At 36.2% G+C, this 24911-nt stretch overlaps 1 protein-coding gene across 2 annotated transcripts in view; it reads right to left on the reverse strand.

Moving 5' to 3' along the window:
• Positions 1-24911, reverse strand: part of PDE10A (phosphodiesterase 10A) — a 339629-nt gene that overhangs the window by 51142 nt on the left and 263576 nt on the right. For both annotated transcript variants that reach the window (XM_048935256.1, XM_048935255.1), the window contains exon 3: positions 9484-9512. In XM_048935256.1, the coding sequence (XP_048791213.1) occupies positions 9484-9512 (29 nt within the window). The remainder of the gene's footprint in view (positions 1-9483; positions 9513-24911) is intronic.

The following is a 24911-nucleotide window of genomic DNA, read 5'->3' on the forward strand; positions in this document are numbered from 1 at the left end:
CATTTCCTTCAATGGAAGGCAGCAGACACAGACCCAGAGATTAAAAAACAAGTAGAATATTTAGTTGGGCACAATGAAACAGCAGCACGTGTTAGAATTTCACATGAAAGGAGACGCAGCCTCCCTAAAGGGGCCCAGACACATTTAGTTATTCAGTTCTTCAGTCCTGAGGGGCTGATAAAACTGGCAGCAAATGTGCATGTGTAGCATGACAGCATCACAAACAATAATTTCACAGAAAGCAATACTTGGCAGTAAGTACAGATTCAGTATACTGCCCAAAACTGGTAATGTGGTGACTAAACAAAGTAATATGGTCGATTGCTTATTGGACTCAGTGAAGCAGTAGATTTTGTCACTCAAACTAAAAATGAAGCTAGTGATATTTAGATTAGATCTAAATATTTAGGATTAATGTTGCTTGAAAGACTAAGAATTATCCTTCCGCTCATTCATATGTTAGAGTCAGATGTGTTGAGAGTAGACTAATCTAAGTAGTACTACAAAAATATGCCACTACAGTTCAGAGAACTACCCATCATCTACCCATTGCTTCCACCTTCACGTGCACATATTATTGTCTGCTTCATATTTCCATAGATTTCTCTGTCTGTATCTTCATGTGCAGGCAATCCTCACTGGTGGACTAGATACATAACTTACACTGCACATTCTGTGACATATTTTTTGCTTTCATACATTTCTACATACAGAGCCTATAGCTGTATATTTAGGATACACTTGGCTTCTTCATTTCAAACCAAACCAAAAGAAAAAAAATCAACAAAGTACATGCTGGATAATGCCAGTTCCTGACTCTTTTAAATTAAGGAGATTCTAATCCTGACCTAAAAATGGCTCCTGAACACATACAACCTCTGCTGTGACCCCCTCCTAACACGTGGTGTTGTATTAATCTATTGCTCCAGATGGACATAGTGGAACATTTGAGACCTAGCAAGTCGTATAACATGCCAAACACTTAATTCTCTCCATAAATTGATGTGATTATTATAATTTTTGACAGCAATAAGGTCACACTGCATACATGTAGTTAATGCTTGGCTAAGTCTTGAGTTTATAACACAGATTGCCATTACCATTATTAGCTCAGTATGGCAGATGGCAAGCTTCCATTTGTAACTGACTGTCCTCTGCTGTGTCCCGTATTTACTATTGTATAGTTTTTAAGAGGCAGAAAACAATAGCTTAGTTTCACGAAAGTGGAATTTTTACGAACAGCTTTATACTTTCAATATAGCTGTAAGAAGCCATGCAATGGGAAAATGGCTAATGTAAGTCTCTTCCACTCATATATGTTAACCTACATCCGCAAAAGTATGTGTAGACACATATCCTAAAAGAAGGCAGGTGATCAAGCACGTATGCACAAAACCTTTATTACGTGGGAAAATGCCTTCTCCGAAATTTGGAATTGAATACTTCTCACCTGTGATATACAGTCAGGATTTAAATCTTCAGAGGTTAAAGCTAGCACAACAGAAAGCATCATCAAAATTAATCCACTGGCATAATACCAATTTTCACCATAATCAAGCAGCAGAGCTGTGTGCATAGCAATTACATAATAAGCTCTGTGCCCTTTATCCTCACTTCTGCAACATATGATAGTAAACATTTTGAAGGCAGGGCAAACCACTGCATGCATTCATGTTACTGAAAGATGGAAGCCTCATACTCGTACACACACATTTGTAATATGGCAGATTTCTATTACTGATAATCCAAGAATCCACAACCGGTCAGATTAACAAATTTGGTCTAGATCCACAATTGAGTAATTCTACAACTTAGAACAATCAACAGCAAGGAGTTATTTCATTATACTGTAAAATATCCTTGATTTTTCTAACAGAGAAGTAGAATAGATATACTTTTTGGCATTTCAGAATGGATAACCACAAAATCTTTGGTTGAAAAGCCACAATCCTCTTTATGAAACCATATTTTTAAACACAGAGTAAGTCATAAGCAAACCACAGTACAACCACTATTCAATGCAGATGCTAACACAGGCTTTAGGAAAGGAATTCCTAAAAAAATAAATAAGTAAAAATCAACACACTCAGTGAAAAAAACACGTTTTTGTCATCAAAAAAAATCAGTTCTTTAATGTACGACTGTAGCTTATTTTGCATTTAAAACATTATTAATATTCATTTTAGTTAATCAATTCTTTCATTGCTGATTTCCTTCTAAGATTCTGTGTCTTTTTTAAATTTGCTGTAAAATTCTGGATTTCAGTAGTGTTATATTAAAATAATTTAAGTGAACTAGAAAATGGTTCGACGATACCACACCACTATGATTTCATATTATTAGTACTCCATAAAAGGAAAATGCCTAATAATTAATAAGGGAAACCTGCTACAGATAATCATATTCAAAATGTATAAACACAAAAGAAGAAAGGCTGAGAATCACAAAATTTCTTGCATGAAAGGTGACACTGAAATATCAGAAAATGAAATGAATTTAACGCATTCTCTCTGAAAATCTGCCATTAAAAATGCAAGCACACAGTATAATACGTAAAGAAAATTTTATCAAACTGCAATGAAGATTAATCTACATGTTTTCATGCTTATAGGGCACTTGTGCCAGGGGCATTTTATGTTGCTGCTGAGAAGAAAAAGTCCTGCTGCAACAAAAATACTTCATTAATAGAGCACAGGGTCAGTAAGTGCAATTATAATCCATAAGTTTATCTGATTTCTACGTAACTTCCTCAATTATTTTCTGAGTAAGAAGAAAAAATTGTTCTACAATAATTATTTCTACACATGTATATATCTACACTGAATATTTTTTCCAAATTAACAACTGCTAACTCTTGCAGTAGAAACATATCCTTTTACAGCCTGCATAGTTTATATCAGTACCATAGGCTAGGAGGAATAAGAACAAATGAACAGCTGGATGTACTTTGGGGATGGAGAATGGCACTGGATTAGGAGAGGAAAAAAACTGTAAAAGCTACAACACATGAGGGAGATATTGATCACAGCCAGAAAGACTACTTCTGATTTTATTTCCTGTTTGTAATTTAGACCTTTTGGGCTGGCTTCAGAGTATTTCAGAGATCACAAGAACTGTTTGTCAATTGATGCAGAAGGCTTCTAGCTGACCATGGGTCTGAATCAGAGCTGTACTGATTTCTAGGAGATGGCTGTGAGGTCCCATTTTGCTATGTACTCAACAGTTCGGATGGATAGCAGGATAGATATTCCTGTTTTGCCCAGGAACTGGGAGAACATGCTGAGCTGCCATACCAGTATGCCTTGACTTCTGGGAAAGCAAGAATCAATTCTTGGTCAAGCAAGCATTTCCTTGAACATTTTCTACATTCCAGCTGAAAGAACTCATGTTATACACGTGTCCATGGCTACTCTATCAATTTGCAAGGCTCTCTAGAGGTGCCACAGAACCCCCATGATCAATGGGCCTCAGCTACTCTATCCCAGTATACTTTAAACTGAAGTCATGAATCTGAATTTCAATTAGAAATAATTCCTGGAATAGGGTTAGGACCTATTAAGACTCAGTAGTTGTTGAAGGATTCTAAATCACTAAGATTAAAAGATGTTCCTGAGCTTGTTTGTATGTAGGCCTGAGAATTTAAAATGCCTTTATGCTCTTTGATAATATAGGTAACATCTCAGACAATCAGCTAAAAATTACAGAATGGCCAGGGTTGGAAAGGATCTCAAGGATCATAAAGCTCCAACCCCCCTGCCACATGCAGGGCCACCAACCTCCCCATTTAATACTAGACCAGGCTGCCCAGGGCCCCATCCAGTCTGGCCTTGAAAAAATTATTATTATTATTATTATTGTTGTTGTTGTTATTAAATAAAATAATAAAACAATAAAATAATAAAATTATTATTACTATTATTATTAATAATAATAATACAAGAAATCAACAAACCACTTGAATTAAATACAGCTTCAACACTTGCAGAATCTACAGAGTGCTTCATCCACAACAATATCCATAGGCAAGATTACACCACTAACATCTAAATTGGGGAGATCTGAAATGTGACAAGAACCTGTATTCAAATTTCTTCAATCTTTCCTTTAAACTGATAGCTATTCCCTTTCTCTGTGAAGCATACCATAGAAACTAAGCTGCTGGTAAGCCCAGAACATCTCCTGATAAACTTCATCGAAGTTTTCTTTCCTATAATACTGAAATCTCAACAACAGAAGAGTCATCAGAGACCTAAGACCTTTTGAAGCAGAAGAGCTGCAGTCACAAAAATGAATACATAAGCTGTCTGATGCCTTTTGCCAAAATGCATTAATTTTCCCTTGCTTTCATGTAGCTTTATGTAAATTAAATATTTATATATAAAAAAACAATAAAGACAAAACAAAAAAAAACAAAACAAAAACAAAAAAAAACCCACAAATCCACAGTCAGCATCTTGATTTAACAATCTCACTCTATCTAATTTTCCAGTTCCCTTCATAACTTTGATCCCTAAACTACTTCAGGGAAGGACATTAATGCTCAGTTACTATAGATTTTTAAAAGAACCATAGTATCAGTTAAGTAATTTTGGGACCATTTGCTTATTTTTCCTGGCAGTAAATGTATTTTTAACCTCAGTCATATTCTTGCCTCCACAACAATTTTATTTAAAAAAAAAAAAAAAAAAAAAAAAAAAAAAAAAAAAAAAAAAAAAGTGAGAACATAAATACTGGTTGTATTTTAGATATAGTACTCTTACTGAATTTCTGATGACCAACTTGTATAATGAAAGAAGAAACTTTAGGAAAACCCAAAATGTTTACTTAAATAAACTAATGAAGGTGGGAAAATGACACTCAATTTTATTCAGTTTATTGTAATATGCATGAAGGTTAGGTGGCGTACGTCTTTGATATATATGTTTATATGTACAGTCAGCTCCTATAGGCTTCTACTTTCACACACTGCAAGATTTTTCATTGTTTAGGTGCTCTAAGAGCTAGTTTACATCTTGTACAGAAACTGGTACTTTTCCTTTCGGGCATGGATAACGGAGATAACTGTCCCGAAAACAGTGAAAACACATCTACACTGCACATATAAAGAACCAATGAGGTCCAGACCTCGTTTAAAAAAAAAAAAAAAAAAAAAAAAAATCACAGAAAGGGAATAAAACAGACTGTTTGCTTTGGGGTAGAAATACTGACCTATGGATGTTAAATCCTCAAATCCTCAAACTGAAAAATGAAACAAAAAAAAAAATGTGGCAAGTTTAAAAGACAGAAATTGTTTTCAAAAATCACACAGCTTGGACAGAATGCTCAGCAAAATCTCTCAGCTCCAAAAAGACGTAACTAGGAGACGTAACTAGGATTGGCAAGAGTAACTACTTTTGTTTAAACTTGGACATTGGAAAGCAAGAAGTTGTAAAGAGCAGAGTTAGCTGAAGAGATTAGTTTTAATACTTGTACATTGCCTCAGAGAAAGCTGCTTCTACACGCATTTGTCTGACGTCTATTCTTGTTTTGACTGGAGAGGACATGGGTTGTAACTTGCTCTGTAAATAGAGTTCGGCATTGCAGCAACACAGACAGGTATTTATGTATTGTTTGTTCACACATCAAACACTGCTCACAACAAAACCAAAAAGGGGAAAACACAAAATGGCAGTTGGTGAGACAAGCCCTGTTATTATGGCTAAAGATGCAAAACAGCTCTTACTCCGCATGGAAAAGGTTCACAGGTTTTGAAAACACATTTTTACAAGCTCACTAGACATAGCAAGAATTTTCCTAGCAGAACTACTTGAATAGCCCACGTTTGCAGGGATCTCATTCAAATACTTCCATCACCTCCTTCCCTGTTATCAAACAGTAACACTGAAATAAATTGCTTCACTAGTAATAGAAAAAACATAATGAAAAGCAAAGGCTTGACTTATAAGAGCAGAACATTATGAATATATAGAAGTACCCATATTATTAATTGTAAGGCTCATAAAACTGCACAAATATCTTAATTACATCACCTCTCCATATTAAATAATAAAACAGCATAATGTCAATTAACAGCTTCATTTTAACTTGACAGGGCTGAATAACACTTCTATTCTTAAAAATCTTCTTACAAAATCACATTCCCTCCTAATAGCCAACTTGCAAGCACTCTAAAAACATTCTGTACAAAATTAAAAATAAACTTCCACATTTTCCTACCACTATTGCTCATCACTATCACAGTATCTGTGAGACTTTACTTATAAAATAAATCAACTTACACAAGCATCTTCTTTTTGTGTCAATGGGTGCAATGCCATTTGCATCATTCCTAAAGGCTGAGTGTTTGTTCTAGTTCTCTCAACTTTTTAATTAATTTGTTACAGTATTAGCTCTAGGACAGTAAAACAAAGTTTAATATCCAGTCTTTGATAAGGAAATACTACAAAGAATGAGCTTGCTTTGCCATGTCTTTAATAAGGAAATACTACAAAGAATGAACTCTCTTTGCCAATGTGTCATAAGACATCAAATTTTTGTTATCAGTTGCACTGTGCAGATACATGCAATTACTGAAACTATTTACTGAAAACATGCTTGCTAATTCTGTAACTGTCAGTGACACGCTGTGCTGGGTGCTAGCTGGTGCCAAGGCAACTACCATAAGTTCCAAGTCCAAAAAGGGGAAAGGAGAGGATTAAAGTATTATTCCTGCTTCCAAGAATAAAGTACTGTAAATGAGCTAGTCACTTGCTAGGTAATAATTTTCTGGTGTTTATATGGCAAACCTGCAAAGTGAACTGATGTTGGCATCACCAGAGTTTACAAAGCTTAGGTACTGCCAAAATGCATCTTCACTAGAAGAACTGTTTTAGTAAACATGGAATGGAAAGTCATTAAGTAAAATGAACAACAGCTAATTTCACTGTGATCGTATCAGGAACACAAAGTGTTTTTCTTTAAACTTCGTAATCTGAGGTACAAAAGAACACACAGTGATCATGGGAAAATTAACAGCACATAGAACAAAATCCTGGCGATAGTTCATGTAGGAATGGAGTAACTTTTGCCAACTCAAAAGAATAACACGTCTCCTGTGCACACTGTTTTCACTAATACTGTCAAAAGAATGTATCTTAAGTACAGGCACACATGAACACATCCACATTTAATGCCCAAACTCACATTCCTTTTTTTTTTTTTTTTTTGTCTTTAGCAGATGAAACAGGGAAACCAAGTTTTCTTAATTAAAATAAGCTCGTATTTGGTTTTCTTTCTACCTAAAAATCTACTTCTGTAGCTAGGACAGCATCTGCCAGCACACATCTGCACAGTAAGTTAGCAGAGGATATTCAGCATTTCCAAGGAAGTTCTGAATTGCTACATCACGTGAAAAGGGGATTCTCTCCCCAGTTATATATATTTCATAAACACTGGAATCTGTCATAGAGAGAAAAGTTCACAGGTTCACCGTTTGGTCACAGATGCTCACAAGCTATTTTGTAACCAGATTTTTCTTCCCCGCAAATGCAGCCCACAGGAATCACAAAACTAATTTTTTTCTCTTTCACCTATCTGGTATTCAGAAACTCTAGAACAATCCTGTGAACCTGCATGTTTGTAAAGAAAAAGAGTGAGATTTTTGGGGAGAAAAAAATATGAATTTAATAATTTAATGATTAGATGCATTTAATGAAAAACATCTTCCCTCAATTTAATTCTATTGTCCTGTGTGAGCACAACAAAAAAAGGGACTAAAGAAGCTACCAAAGTCACAGCATATAACTATGAATATTTTAGTATTTTTACTGAAAAATTGAGGGGAGGGGGAAACACAGCTATGCAAAGCATATGCTTTCAACATATTTCTACCATTTCTACTAACTAACATAATGGCTTAAATCTATTTGGTGATTTAATTCTGCAATACATTTCATTCTGCTACCCTTGACTTTTGCTTCTCTGTGATACAGATAACAGTTTCTTCATGCAGACATTTTCAGGAATTAAAAATGTAGCACTTAATGACTAAAACTCATAATTCATCAGTCAGCATGAACATGTCTTTTCCTCCGAGAAGCATTACTCATGTAAAGAACTTTCCTAATTTAAATACTAATTTATGTTCAGATTTCAATTAAAGCAGCATCTGTTTGAGCTACTGCTAAAGAAAGAGGATGTATTGCAATGGTCTACATTGTACTATTCAAAAATACTATAAAATAATACATGTCTGTTTGTAGTTTGGTGCATTTCCAGTAGGTATTCACTTAACTACCATAACTGTTAAATATTAAGGAACTATTAGAGGCCATCAATTATAAATTAAAGGTTAGAAATTAGGCATAATTAATAATAATAGTTATAAATAAACTACTTAAGCATTACCTTTTGCCTGCATTCTCAACAACTATACATCCAAAGCACATCCACTTACATAGAGAACTTTTGCTGGCATAAACTCATTTTAGGCATCATTCAACTTCTTTTTTGTAGTCTCATGCAGTCTTCTGCATTCACGGTTACCAAAGTGAGGTTTCTGCTGCCATTCCATTTCCATTATTTTTTCCATTTTTTCCATTATTTATCCGAAAGATTTCCACAGGACTTCCCCTGACAGCAAGGCACTCAGCCTGATTTTACAGGTATTCAACCAGCCTTGTTTCTAGTATTTGTCTGACAATATTTCATTTCCCCCCCCCAAACACAAGTTAGCTTATGAAAAAATTCAAGAAGAACAAAACAGGACTATGACTCTACCCTAGAATGCTGCAAGTGGCTCCCTAATTTTAAATCTGGGCACTTCAGGCTGACCAGACACATATGCGGGCAACAAGTTGTCCTGTTTTGACATTTTGTCATTCCCTAGCAAGAGCACTAGTTTCTAACAGGTCTCTCTATTTAGCCTCAGCCATAGAAAGATTCTACAAAACACTGTATCAATCAGATGGAGGGCGAGAGCCAGAAAATTCATTACTGAACATGTATTTTACATTACTTTTCATATAGTACGCTGCAAAATGCTTCAAATTAAATAATAGAGCTCATCTGTGCCAAAACACATCTCAAAGGGAGTAATTAGATAGGACGTACTCCTTCCTTTGTTTCTTATTGTTATGCTCACTATCTCACAAGGCAATAAGACTGTGCAGTTATTCTTAAACTCCAAGTTAAGGGATTTTCCTGGTTTCTGTGAAGTTCCTTTTTTAAAACTGGATCACAAGAATAGCACTGTGAGAACTCTCAATTTGTTAACACAAAATACCCTTTAATTTATTTCCAGCCAATCAAGTGCTTTAATATTTATTTTTGTTCTTAATTGTTGTTTAGTCAGTCAGTACACCAACTTTTCCCCCAGAGATCCAGTTAGTACAGGAAACAGAATAAAACCTTGATCAGAGGATGCATGAAAATCACCTCAAGTGAACAGTGGGCCTAAGGGACTGACTATAATTCTTTCTAGAGGGGATGGGGAACAGCACTTACCCTGCTGACTTCTTTAGGAGTCGATTCATCTGTGAGGAAACAAAACAAACAGTTAGGCACACCTGAAAGTTTCTTCACTGAATGAACAAGATATTGTGATTCAAATAACTGTTGCATTGTTGTACAAAAAAATTTCTAATATAATTCTGTAAAATATCATTTAGGACTGGAGTGTGTTTACAGTCTTGAACTCCAAGACATAAAAATTGATTAAAATTAGGATAAAGTATTCAACACTTCTGTCCTGTCTTACTAAGAATACAAAGTTTCCTACATTCCACAATTCAGTTCACAGGTCAACTGAACAAAAGGGTCATGTACAATTCTCTTACATCTATATTCCAATTCATTGAGACAACTGATAGCATTTCAAATCTTGAGAAGTAAAGGCTCTTTACTACCAAAGATACACCAATGATGCCCTACATATGTAAGCAAATTAGTGAATAAGCTGAGATTTTCTGTTCAAAGGTATTCCTGTTGAATATTCTGGATGTGGAAGAAAAATCTTGTAATCATAGACTATGAGAATATCACTGCGGTCACTTCATAATGCATTAAGAACACAGAGATTACAGACATATTTATGCTACCATGTCTTTTGTTTCAAATGCAGACTGGCACTCATTTGTGCAATTTAAATATGCACTGATAATCATAGGTGCAATAACAGAGCTTGAGCTAAAAGTCTGCATACTAGTTATACAAGAATGCATTTACCACAGGAAGTTTCAGCTTCTAGTTCAACCACACCAAAAGCAGCTTAAACTCTTCCTTACCCTGCAGTTGTTTATGTCTTTTTGAAAATACAAAGAGACCTATTTGTATACTTTTCCTTTGATAGTAGAAATGGAATTACTAAGTTTTGCAAATTAATTTTAAGTCATCAAACAGATTTAATCTTACAGGGAAAGATAATATGTTTATTTTTGTTGGTCTTATTAATGCATATTTGGATACTTCTCTAGAGAAGATATATCTCTGTTAAATACAGACATAATAATACCATCTAAGCTACTTAGTATCAGCTATATTTTTTCCGAAATCAACTCTAAGTGAGGCATATTTGAGAAGAGCACATTTACATGTGTAAAAAACATTACTCATTTTTGGACATCCTCAACAATGCAATTTTATAGGCTGAGCAGAATTTTACAAATGTAAAATTCTGACCCAACATTATGTTTCCCATACATACATAATGCTGCACTTTTGCTTGTATAATACAAGACACACCCATGTGCAACTCATGCCCTGCAACTAATGGTTAATTACTTTACTACAAAGAAAAAATGTAATGAAGAAGTTACATAAAGATTACATATGAAACTACCAAATACATGTGTGTACTTTGCTGGATACAGCACATCGAAATGGAAAGATGGTCATTATGTCAAAAAAAAAAAAAAAAAAAAAAAAAGTCTATTTCATTCTGTGAAGAAATTAAAGCAGTCACACAGATCAGAAAAGAAAACGTAATACCCATGATACTCAAGATAAACCTCACGGAAGAATTACCAGAGACAATATTTTTTCAGAATCAAAAAGATAAAATTGATATACCAATCTCTCTCTTCCAGAAGAAATATAAAAAGTGTTTGGGATGTTTTGTGTTAGAATCACACAGAATTATACATTTATCTAGGTTGGAAAAGACCTCCTAGATCATCTAGTCCAACCATCCACCTCACCACAACCTCCTTACAGGCATTTGTAAGGTTTCTCCTGAGATTCCTCTCCAGAGGAAGCAACTCCCAGTTCCCTCAGCCACTCCTCATAAGACTTCTGCTCCAGAGCCTTCACCAGCTTCACTGCCCTTCTCTGAACACACCCCTAGGGCCTCCATGTCTTTCTTGCAGCAAGGGGCCTAAAACTGAACACAGTACTCAAAGTATGGCCTCAACAGGGCTGGGCACAGAAGGATGATCACCTCCCTGCTCCTGCTGGCAACACAAGCCACGATGCCACTGTCCTTCTTGGCTTCCTGGGCACACTGCTGGCTCATGTTTAGTTGAGTGTCCACCTACACCCCAAGGTCAATTTTTTCCACAAAGACTTCCAGTCACTCTGCTCCAATCCTGTAGCAATGCCTGGGGTTGTTGGGGTCAAAATGTAGCAGTCGGCACTTGGTCTTGTTCAACATTATCCCAATGGCCTTAGTCCAGCCATTCAACCCATCCAGATCCCTCTGCAGAGCTTTGTTATCCCCAGGCAGATTGACACTTCCTGCCAACTTGGTGTCATCTGCAAACTTTCTGAGAGTGCACTCAATCCCCTTGCCCAGGTCATCAACACAGAAACTAGAGGACAGGCCCCAGTATGGACCACGGGGGAACACCATTCATGACTGTTCATCTGTTGGATTTAACTCTGTTCACCACCACTCTCTGGGCCCTGCAAAGAGTGTATCTGCCCAAGCCACGGGCTGCCAGCTTCTCCAGGAGAATACTGTGGAAGACAGCGTCAAAGGCTTTTCTGAATAGACCGCATCAACAGCCTTTCCCTCATCCACCAGGAGAGTCACTCAATCATAAAAGGAGATAACCACTAGTGAAGTTTACAATTCAATGATTATAAATACATGGGGAAAAAATGGAAGACATTGTCAGGGGAATGAGGAATGCAGTGTAGGAAGCAACCCTATCTTTCCAGCTACCTTACGCCAGCTACATGCAGTAAGACCATTGGAACAGCAGACTTCTTATAAATCATTTTGTTAGTGAGCTCCCCTAGACAAAACATGGAATCAGGTAAAAACTGAAACCAACAGGGGGCTGAAGAAAAATAGCCTTGAATTGTATAATTATTTAAAAAGCCATGATTTCTGTTTGTTTAAAAGCTACAAATGCACTGATATCAGGCTTGCGAATCAATTTTCCTCTCTATAGGAGATTTTAAAGAAACAGAATAAACATTAAAATAAATTCAGAGTCATTAAGTGTATCAATAAATAGCAGCTTGCTGTAGAGTTAATCTTCATATAAAAGAAAAAAAATAGTCTTTCTTGAACATAAAAGGCCCTATTTATTATGGCAAATTGTGTGGAAAAAACAGACGGGAGTCTTCATAGCATCTCCACTGAGTGAATAGAACAATCTGTGAGAAAGTAAGGGTTTGCAAAAGTAATCATCCAGATGTCCCAGCTACGGAAATTTTTCATTTGGACTTCACTTTTTATTTCGGTAATAATTCAATCAAATACACAAGTGTCACTGCTCCCTGCCAGATGTCAGCAAAATTGCAATTCACAGAATTTAAGAGGATGACATTGATTTTTAACGATACCTGACAATATTATCAACAAAGAGTAGTACCAAAAATGTGAGTGATTTAGATCTGGCACATCACAACCAGACATAATTCTATGATCTGAAACGACAGGTACATGTTGGTAATCGATCAGAAGACCCCCATTTATCTGGCAATATAAAACCTATTACGTATATGTCTTGTTAATGTGAGCATAAATGCTCACTAATACTATAACTGAAAAAGCAAGAAACTGTAAGGAACAGAAATAAATGTAAGGGGTTTCCACCAAGCAGCAATGATGCCCCTCTTGCCCCATAGCAAGCCAAGTCTAGTCCAGTAACATCGCAGGAAATGGTTCGCTCTCTGAGGGTGAAGGGGTATTTTAAGTTGTGTAATATTTCATGCAAAGAGAAAAACATATATTAGTTTTTGCATATATAGCATCTCATCTCATAATATATTACTATGCATGCTCTTCATTTTTTTCAAAGGTAAATGATCATCTGAGAACTTGAAGATGGTAAGACAAAGTAGTCATAAAAATGACTTAATTCAACCTCTCTGATAAGATACTGTGAAGCATTTATCACAGAAAAATAATTATAATGCCCAGTAAGTTTTATCACAGAAATCTCTCCCAGAAAAACAATGTTGTACTTTCTCCCTGATCTAACATTGTTCTTTATTCTATGTCGTTAAGTACTAGTGCTGATACACCATCATTGATGATGACAAACAATTTCTTAGGTTTAATTCTCTTTACAAGATCCCAGATAGTGTACAGTCCCATTTTCCTAAGGAATGTTTTCCCACACAGCAGATGTCAGACTGACCTAATACTTTTTCTCTTAAAAATTTGCTCTAGGCTCCTTTTCCCTCAGCTAATAAGACATAAGTTGTTTTGAATGTAATTAGACCAGCAAAAATACCTTTGCTGATTTTTTTCCATGTGAAGTGCCATGCATCTGTATGTCAGAAGAAATTCTATGCTGATAAATCTACAGCAACAAAAGACTACTATGACTGCCATGAAAAAAAGTTTACCACATTTAATTTAGTAAAGAGTACTAGAGTAGAAGAGCATCATATCAGTTGGTCAGTCAATTTTAAATGCAATTTGCATCTGGCTTTTTATGTCTCCTCTGAAATTGCATGATCTTTGCTGAGGGTGTTTCCTAAAGTGACAATTATCACATACACTTAACAAAAATGTTAAAACTGTTTATGTTAAATGTTAAAAGAATATGTCTTGCCTCTTAATGAACAGTCCCACCTAGAGTACCTGGATAGCTCTCCTGACATTCAGCTATCTGGATTCATATCACAATTCAGAAGCACTTGCAAAGTAACTTAACAGACAAACTGAATTAGACAGTTTGTTTAGACAAAACCTTTTACATTGAAAGTAAATATTCATTAATATTGATCCCTAGTAGCTCATGAGGCTTCTTTCCTTGAAACACAACAAAACGTGCATTCAAGCTTCTTGACATCAACAAAAAAGTCAACATTTTTAAAAGTTCTTGAAAAACAGCCCAAAAAGATGCTCAGTTCATCTTTTTAAAAACAACATGGATCATAGCTAACATGGATCAGAAAATAAAAGATCATGAACCAAGACTTCACTGCTGATGATTTGGACAAAAACTCATTGCTTGTCACACATCCTATACTCTTCCACATACAAGCAAACAGAGCATTACACAAAGTAGGAACTAGAAGACAGTATGTTTGAATTCATCAGAGACAATAATATGCTCAATAATAAGCTCAAGGCCTTCTATGGACTTAGCCATCATGGAACTGATGAAATACTTGTAATAATTTGGTTGACAGAAATTTGAACATGAGTCAACAGTGTGCTCAGGAAGTGAGGAAGGCTAATCGTATCCTGGGATGCATCATGCATCATGCACAGAACTGCCAGATGGTTGAGGGAAGGGATTCTCCTGCTCCACGACGCACTGGTACAGCCTCACCTTGACTACTATGTACAGTTCTTGGTGGGGGGAAAAAAAACAAAAACAAAAACAAACAGTGCATAAAGCTGTTAGTGTCCAAAGAGGGGCAACAAATAGTGTAGAGTGGAAGAAGTAGGCAGAGCAGCTGAGGTCCCAGGGTTTGTTCAGCCCAAAACAGAGCAGGCTGAGGGGAGGCCTCTCAGAGGCTGCAGCTCCTCATAGGGAGGGACAGCTCTATGCTCTGCTCTCTGATGAAAGCAACAGGACCCGACGGAACAGCATGGAACTGAGTCAGGGCAGGGTCAAGTTGGATATCAAGAAAATGTTCTTACTAAAAGGGTAGACACAGGAACAGGCACTCCAGGGAAGTGGTCATGGCACAGAGCTTGCCAGAGTTCAAGAAATGTTTGGACAGTGCTCTCAAGGCATACAGTCTAATTTTTGAGTGTTCCTATGTGCAGTCAGGAGTTGGACTCAATGCTCCTTATATCATTCCCAGGATGGGATATTCTATGATTCTATCAATTTTGCAAAGCCTGATCTGGCCAGCATGTTTTGAAAGGCATGTCTTCTGAAAAAACATCAGTCCTTGTGAGAACAGAAAGGCATATGAAAGATTCCATTTTTTCTCATTTTTGAAAATGATAAGTCGTACAAAGTATACTGATAGTGACTCTGCACTTTCTGTATTCATGGACAAGAAATTCTCAAAGATATACTTGATGTGACAATTTAAGCTAATCTAATTAGCATAATTCTGCAAAACGATGAGCAGAAAAATTGCTTTATAGTTAACATACTTCTTTTTTCCCTTCTGTTTAATTGACTGGATGATGGATGTACCTCTGAACTTGTGAAATGAGGTCTTCCCACATTAGCTAAAAGAGCTTCATAAAATTCTGCCTAAGTCTCTCAGGTTGAAGACACCTCAGGAAAAATCCTGCTGGAACCTGGTCTCTGACCACAGCTTAGTAATTTCTAGCACTGAAGTCCTTCACCAAGACAGTCCACAATTGTGCATTATAATAATTAGCCTATGACTTAAGATCCTCTTCAACGTGACTGTTGAATGCAGAGACTGTTAAATTGGTTAGCTCATCTATCTTACCAGTCAATGAGCTGCAGTCATTGTCTGTTAACAGAACACAGCCACTAGACAACAGGCTGAAGAGCACATGTATAGCAATTTAGAGGGGGTTTTTTCATGCTTATCAGTTTATTGGTACACTTTCTTGGCTGTATCTACCACTTTTCTTGCCTAATAATCAATTCTGCTTGGCATTTGCCACACCAGCTGCTGTAGGCAGGCTTCTTTAAAATGGATTAAAGGTCTTGCAAGCACACAGTGAAGTCTCACGCCCAACAGTAACAAAATTTCAGTATCACTCTCGTTACATTAAACTCGAATTTTTCCTATTTTTTGGCCCCATAGAATTTTCCTGGCTGCCACATATGAGGCGTCCTTGAAGCTTACTGCTATTGATGCATCTCAGAAATAGTATTAACATTACTAAGCTATTCTTCCACTACTAAGTAGAGCTGTTCCTTCACTTTTGAATGTTTCAAACATATTGTGCAAAGCCTGAGGCTTTACTGTATTCAGCAGATGTTTTCAATGAGATGGAAAAAATTACCTTGCTGTTGGCTTCAGTGCTACTCAGAAAACACCTTAAGCAACTCCACTGAAATCAATAGGAATGCTCCGGCATGCACCGGAAACCATCAATGCTTCTATGTATTTAATGTCTCAGCATTCCTGCTACATATAGTAATCCTGAGTTAAAAGATATCATAAGAAGAGAACTCTACTTGAAGCAGTTCCTACAAAACACCAGCAAAATGAGAAAGCTACACTGTAAGTCAGCTGGAAATTTTAAACATATGAATTATCATGCATATTCTGGAAAACTGCTGCACTACTTAGTTTGGTGGGTTCATAAGCAGTCCATAAATACGTTCTCATGACTAATAAGCCATCTGCAGGATTTTAAGCAAAAGTGAGTTCTCCTCCTTCCCAAAATCAATACATACATCCTCCACTCACAGAAAAGCATGGCAAGGGCTGGGATCAAAAACTGCACATAGCTTAGTGCTGTTAAGTTCCCATCCCTGGCATGGAATGATGTTTCAAAAGCTTGGAGTCCAAATGAGCCAAGAAACTTCTACAGGTTCACAGCATCTCGAGCAAGAAATACTGCATGCAGTTTAGTAACAAAAAGAGAATGTAATAATCTTACATTTGTTAACAGCAAGCACTTTATGCAAGTCTTGGGGAAATAAACCAGCCAGAAACCAGTTTGTTTTTACTATAACTATACATTTTCCCCCCTAAATTCTATTTTGTTCTAATCACTATCTTTTTACTTTTTGTAATCTCATCACTTTCTGTTTAGAAATGGGGGGATCGAGTCATGGGGGCTTACTGATGTTCTTTGATTTTATTACTGTTAGGAAAAAAATGAATTTTCAGATTCAAGAGTTTATTTGCTATACAGGAACTAAAAGTCAAACAAGAAACTCCTGTCTACCTCATTTTCTCCTTTCTCTCTGAATACACTGAAAACAAACCCAGTGTCACTGAACTTTGCAGTAAAATCTTCAACATCTGCAGAAAAATCAAGACTGAGCAGTTTTCCTCTCTTTCAACCGGCTGACAAAGGAAACAAAAGAAATGCCCCAGAGGAAGAGTTTGCTAACGTCATCAAGGGTAAAGGGATCATTAGCGTTAGAGATGATAGGTTTCCACATGGGAGGGAGCAGTGATCCGGTGAAACATTTTTATATCAGGGAATCATTTCAGTCCCTCTGAAGACACCCTACTGTAACTACAACATACATACACTTATATTAGAGATTTATTTATTTTACCCTGGAGACTGAAAACTGAGAAACTGAGAAAGTGTTCAAATTAATGTGAATAGTAGTGACAGCAAAGAAGTGACAGCATAAAATTTACAAATTAAGCCTCTTTGCTTGTAAGAATTTCAGCTGATTTATTTGTAAACATAATCAAGCTCTCGGTAACCGTGTGTTGAGCACTACAGAATAATCATGTGCAGGTAATTCAGGCTTTTGGAGTCTTTGGTAAATGACACATTAAACTAACACAGAAAACTGAGTGGAACTAAGAGAAGATTGAAATATTTGCTACTTATCAGTACACCTACCACGAGTGAAACATTTTGCTTCCAAGGGGGGGATTGTTAGAACAAAAAATAATCATAACTGAAGTGAGTGTAAAGGAATAAAACATACCCTGAATCATACATAGCTCTCTGTGAAAGGTAATGACAGCAGCATCTGAATCTCTAAACTACACAGTTTTACTAGGAACAGACATAATGACAGACACTAATAATCCAAAGGAATTATTCAAGAAAAACTCAAAAAATAATAATTAAATGCATCTTCTTGGCTGCTGTAGAAAATAAATAAACAAATAAATAAAAATAAAGACAAATCCAAGACGTTTGTGGAGTTCTGTATTCTTACACTAGCATGTCAATGAATGCAAAATAGTTCAGTAATCCAACTGCGAGTAGGCGTAAAGATTTGCCACAGCTCAAGCAACAATGACAACCCACTAAACCGCGGGGATTCAGTCTCTTGTGACCCTATAGCATAACAATGCAAAGCCTTTAGATCAAGCTATAGACAATTAAACTTTTGGGTAATGCTTGAAATTATTGATGAAGGTTCTAATATAGGACAGCAAGATTACCAAAAATGCGATATAAATATGTGACACATACCAGTTGTTTCTGGTTGAAAACATGAATTTTCCATTTTTATAGGCCTCTGTTCAGCCTTGCATATACCTCAAACACACTGTGACAGCCAACATCAGGCACTTGAGTAGCACAGCACATTGCAAACTTACGGTACGTAACCTAAGCCCACACTCACACATCACGAGTTATGCTCATTAAATATCTTGGTACATCAGCATTCAAATTACTCAGTCCTTTCATTCATTCACAGGCTGAACCCAGTCCTTAGTGGAACGATGACTTTCTCATATCTGAATCTGCCAGCATGTTCTCATGCTCCAGCTAGGTCAGTGAAACTACTGCATACCAACTTTAAGCTCGGAAACTGGCATAGGCTTCAAACAGAGGTCTGGCTACACTATAATGCACAGGTGATTGCTCCATTGTAAGCAGCTGACTAAAACACGCAGCCATAGGCAAGGGAACATGAGAGAGACATCGTGAACGAGACCACCGCATCTTCAGAGGCTGCAAGGCAAACTTACCTCAGATACATAAACACAGACAGAACTGATCCCACTGGCATTTTCAGAAGAAATTCACTATTCACAAACCACCTGACACTCAGAAATCAAGAAAAATGAGGAAAAAAATGTAGAAACATCCAAAATACTGCAAACACATACTTTACTATGAGAGCGGTGAGGTGCTGGAACAGGCTGCCCAGAGCGGTTGTGGATACCCCATCCCTAGAGGTGTTCAAGGCCAGATTGGATGGGGCCCCTGGCAGCCTGGTCTAGTATTAGATACGGAGATTGGTAGCCTTGCCTGTGGTGGGGGGGGGTTGGAGCTTGATGATTCTTGGTGATGAGGCCCCTTCCAACCTGGGCCATTCTGTGATTCTGTGAAATACAGATGCACAAGCTTTGTGCGAATAAAGAACTAGATGTGTTTGTGTAACAAAAAATTACATTCATGTGCTTTTTTATTTAACTAACAAAATCTAATGCAGATGGTAAATTAATTGAAATACTAATAAGAACTCAGTGAATATATAAAGAAATCAGCTGGGAAGCTAATAAACTATATCTAACACAGCAGTAACATGCAGTGAAAGTACAGCTTCTCTCAGTGGAATAAAGAGAACCAGAGCCAACTGTACCTCTTCAGCATGGTTGAAGTTCCCACCTGCTGGGATAAGGAGCTGTATCTCCCAAATTATCAATCTAAGAGAACTACTAATGATCACATACTGAGAGCAGGCAACCAAGTGAGAAATCTATTCCCGCAAGTATGAAAAGGGTAATTCATAATCTAAGTTCCTTCTCCCCATGCGTTCAAAATAGTTTTGAAATACTCATATTTTGTCACTTACAACATCACTCTTCGCAACATCCTTCATCAGGCCTTCTGTCAACCCTGACATGAAATTCTTACATAAGCAAGTACTATTCAACTACCTGGAACAGGAAATTGAAAAAAACAATTCAGTGATGGAAGTGCTCCAGAGCACTTTTCTTCATATTCTGCATTTAGCTAGGGACCCAAGAGCAGCTTTAGTTTATCTGTTCAGGTCTCACACCCACATAGGCATACATACAGACCATCTGACTGCCACAGGCAATGTTCCTGCTATGTTCAAGAATTAACAGACTAGGTTGCTCGTTTTGACGCCTAATTGCAAGAGACAGATTGGCCTACACAACTACACCAAAGAGAACAGTCTAATAACTACACAACAAGCTAGTGTTTCAAAAGACTAACATTAAAGTAATCAAATAAAGAAAGACTGAAAATAGAAAGAAGAGCCAAAGAAGAGAGCTTCAAGACAGAGTTGTAAAAGAGGAGAAGACAGGAGATGGGGACAAAGATGATGGCATGACCAAAAAGACTGGACAAAGATGGTACTAGTGGTACCTGTTAGCCTGTCTAGTGTAAATTTACTCTCTGCCATGGTAATAAGTTTTACTTAAAAAAGTAATATTGAATATTACTAATTGATCAAGTTAATTTCATAGAAAAAAAAAAAGAAAATAGTACATGTAATAGAGAAAGTAAGATTTGCCTTAAAATATTTTTATTAGCAAATAACATTCACTGTCACTGTTAAAAAAAAAAGCTAGAAACTTAAATCTTATGTTTCAAAAATACAGCTGTCAGGGAAAAAATTAAATTACTTCAGCGTACTTTGCCACTTTTCATAAATTGAACAGATAGCATTATTAAAATTCTATCTATAAAATGAAGTATTTATAAGTTCATTAGACAACACTAAATATATTAAAAAGACAGCAATATTGCAGATAAATCTGCAGGATCCTAAATAATCCAAAAATGCAGATGTTATAAAGCTACATTCAAGAATTAGGACGTAAAAAATAATACCGCCAAATGAAACAAAAGTATACAAGAAATGCAGTCTATAAAACAGGAATTTGCTCTCCAGGGTAACTTCCAAGTTACCTGATGCACTCTAAGCTTGAGTTCTACACAAATGATTTCAAGGCAGGCAATCCACAAAACAACTGAGAAGCAGAAGCCAGTTGGTTTGTCTATACTTACTTTTCTTTAAACATGTATGTGGAATTAGTAGTATGATACACAAAAAGGAACAACGGAATTTCATTACAAATAGCCCCCACAGAAAACTTGCACTTCTTCTCAGAGGTGATGTTCCCAGAAAACAAACAAAAGGTCAGCCAAATGTGCCTAGCATGCATGTGTCACTGGTTTTAAAGACTGTTCCAGACTAGCTTATTTGCTACCTGAGAAATGTTTTATTTGCTGTTCTCCTTGCCATCTTAAATTATTAGCCTACAGAGGATTTACTGAGGAATTGCATGATTCGTAATTGTTTGTCTTTCTATTGTCTCTCTTCCAACTACAGTAACAATTTGACTCAGTAGAGCAGTAACTGTTAGTGTTACAATTCCCTTAGAAAAAAATGCAAATTCCTGTCACCTTCAAAATGTGACAAAATGGGTTCAGTATAAAAAAGAGATAACACGCAGGAAATTTAGCTTTCACTTCAAATTATTAGATATCTATTCCCACATGTGCTGATTTCTTTAGACATACACCACTTCTCTGTCTCCAATTTTTATTAGTATAATCTGCATTTCATCAAGATTTACCTCCTTTAAGCACCTTGACTGCTCTGAGATTATTTCATCCATTCAGTGTAACATCTCAGTTTTGGAAAGTCCTCAATTTGACAACTACCTGGCAAATGATCCAAAGAGCGTTGTATATTACTTCAAAACGTGCAGTTTTCCACATTTTAAAGGATTGCTTGTCTTTTTGTTTCTGTTTTTTGTTTCGTTTTTTGATGGAACTATTACTCAAATTGTACCCAATGTTTCATCAACATAAGCCTATTATGGAAACAACTACAACTGATGCAATTTCTCAATTACAAGATCTGAAACTATTTCTTCCCGAAAAACAAAAACAATCTAGAGAAGAATTCCAGCACACAGATCCATGCCAAAAAACAAAAAACAATTTAATCCTGAATAGCCACAGCTGTTCTCTCCCCACTGCCTCCTTATGGCTTCAGCTTCCTGTCTTAAGCCAGCACCAGCTCTGGTATTATCATAGGGCAGGGTTCAGGCCATGCAGCCACAAACTGAACCGTAAGAGTGCTTTCATCTGCAGTAACTCAGTGAACTTTCAAAGCAATCTACAATTATATACGCACAACAACCAGTGCAAAGGAAAAGACAGATGCACACAGCTAGGGGCTGGAACCTGAGAGCCTGCAGTTCAGGTTTAAATGAGAAAGCTATTGGTTGGAAAAGGCAAAATCATCAAATTCAAAATCATCAAGTCCAGCTGTAGTCTTGTTTAATGCGAATGAAGAGGAGGCTATGACTTGAACTGAAAGGACTCATTGATGTTTCAGTTTCTTAATGTCCAGGCTATTCAGGACAAACTTCCGTCTACCAAAAGAACCTGAAATTCTGAAAACAGCTCATCTTTGCTAAATTGATTTCTTTTTTTTAAGTGTAACAACTCCCTTTTATATAATAGTTTAATGCAGAATTTAAAAAAAAAATAAATAAATAAAAAATGCAATTTTGGCTATCTTCATCCCTATTGGTGAAATGTAGCAGATGCAGAAAAGTCTAGATTCAATAGACCCTTCCATTTAGAGGACATGATAATCTACATTGATTTCTATTAAACAGTTTCCTCTAGTACATTATTGGAAAGAATAAGATTTTTAAATATCTTTTAGATAACAGTATAGCATATTAAAAAAAAGGCTTATGTAAGAATTCAGACTATTATCTTCAAATTTTGAAACCCTGCTTTAAGGTACAAGATGAAAACAGATACATCTGGTGGCATCCCAATCCATGGCAGGAATCAGAGCAAGATGATCTTCAAGGTCCAACCCCAACCGTTCTGTAATTCTAACAAGACATACCACTGAACAGATTCACTTGGTCCTACATTTAAATGGTTTAGCCCTGACACTTTAGATGAGAACATTTTTAAGAATAAAGGAGAGATAGAATTAAAATTTAGATTTAGTCTAACACCTAGAAGAAAACAAGCACAGAGACAAAAGTGCTTTTATAGCACAACGATTTTATTATTCTAATTACTTATTTACACCGTACTGTTATCTTTATTGTTTTCTTTTACCATGACAACTTCAAGTGTAGTGGAAAAGGTGCAAAGTGGCTCTGTAATTTACTTACGCTTGCTTCCCTGTCATACTACTGCAATGAACCTGGACACCTAACATAGCAGTGGCAGGGTAAAAACATGCCCATTAAAAATAAATAAATAAATAAATCATTACTAGAGATTACAGTTTTATAAATACAGTTTAGAAATTAAATGAGCTTATTTCAGCTTTATCTTAGGAGAAATAAGATTTACGTGGCTAGACCAAATGCATTCCTGTGAATATCTAACACAAAAGATTACAGTAAAATAAAAAGCTATGCCTGAATGATTGCAAAGAAGTGGATGCACCCTACAGTGATAAAGAAAGAAGAAAATAATAGCTCGCTTTCCAGTGGAAAAGACTTGGCAGTCAGCCATATGGTACAGGCTGGGGTCTGTCCCCAAAGACACATTCATGCTAGCAACATACTGGGAGGTTGATTAGAGTCTTAAGATTACAAAGAATAATCTTTCAATTTATGCTATCAACTAGTCAATGTTAGTCATAACCATATTGACATAACGTGATCCAAAGAAAACAGAGCACAACAAATACTCAAGAAGAATCCTTGTAATGACAGAACTCTGTGTTCTTCTGTAGAGCATCATTTTGTAATTCTCAAAACAAGCAAAAAAACAAAACAAAACAAAAAAAACAACCACAACAAAACCCAACTGATTTAATCCTTCAGTTTCATTTTAACATACTGTCAATCGCTAGAGTTATTTCTTGCTCAACGTATCATTTAATAAGAATATCCCTTAATTTGACATACGAAAGGATTTCCCATACCCTTAAAGCAATACTTAAGTATATTTCTTTTAGAAATTTTAGGTTGTCCGTTTAATTTAATAGCTAATACTAATACAAATAATACTTACTACTTGAACTATACATAGAACTGGTTATATTCCAGAAATTATGTTGTTGTTAAACAACAAAAAACCCAGTGTAGTGCACTATAATCAATCTACCAATTGTTAGAAATGAAAATCCACAAGAAGATGAAAAATAAAATATTCTGCATTCATTAGAATGTATGAGATGCTAATAGAAAGGGATGACTCTCTGAAAACGACAATCAACTGTATACCATATAACATACATATTTTCCCTTTTCCTAGTCTAAGTGCATCTACCGTCTCATCTTTTGTACATTTCTGCCCAATGTAACCCCAAAGGGCTCAAGGTTCATTACATCAGGGCGCCCTTAAAGACACCATTTGATAAAACCACTTGATACTCTTATATTTACTGGGCATATAGACAAGTATGTTTACAAAAAAACTGACTGATATAAGCATGTAAGTTGTTTTTTAAGCTTCTCCACTGACAAAGTAGCTCAGTTTGTGAATTATGCTGCAATGCCTTTGAAACAAGAGTTTCATCTTCAGAGCAATAATTTTTCTAGTAAATGTTAAACCTAGTAGCAGAAAGTTTAGAAGATTCTAAACCAGGTGAGGATTTAAAAATATGATAGTTCTTCAGGCACAGATTCAGTATGTCAGGCAGGAGTAAACACTTAGGCAATGTCCATTTCTTGAACTCAGCTATTCTTCCTATATAGTATCTTGTTGGCCAAAATTACAGACTTCACTTTCAGATGTGTTTTAGGACCAAAACAATACCTCTGTATCATCATCTTGAATAAAAGAACCACTGTTCAACATGCATTCTCTGTGGTATTTCAATTTATCTAAACGAATTCAAGATTGCTTTTCTCTGGAAAAATGCATTCTGCTGTTGGACAAGCCTAGAATTTATGAATGGACTGGAGCAATGTGATTTCTCTTCCAGCCTATTCTTCCAACCTATACACGTTAG

This window comes from Lagopus muta, chromosome 2, assembly GCF_023343835.1.
Source record: "Lagopus muta isolate bLagMut1 chromosome 2, bLagMut1 primary, whole genome shotgun sequence".
NCBI lineage: Eukaryota > Metazoa > Chordata > Aves > Galliformes > Phasianidae > Lagopus > Lagopus muta.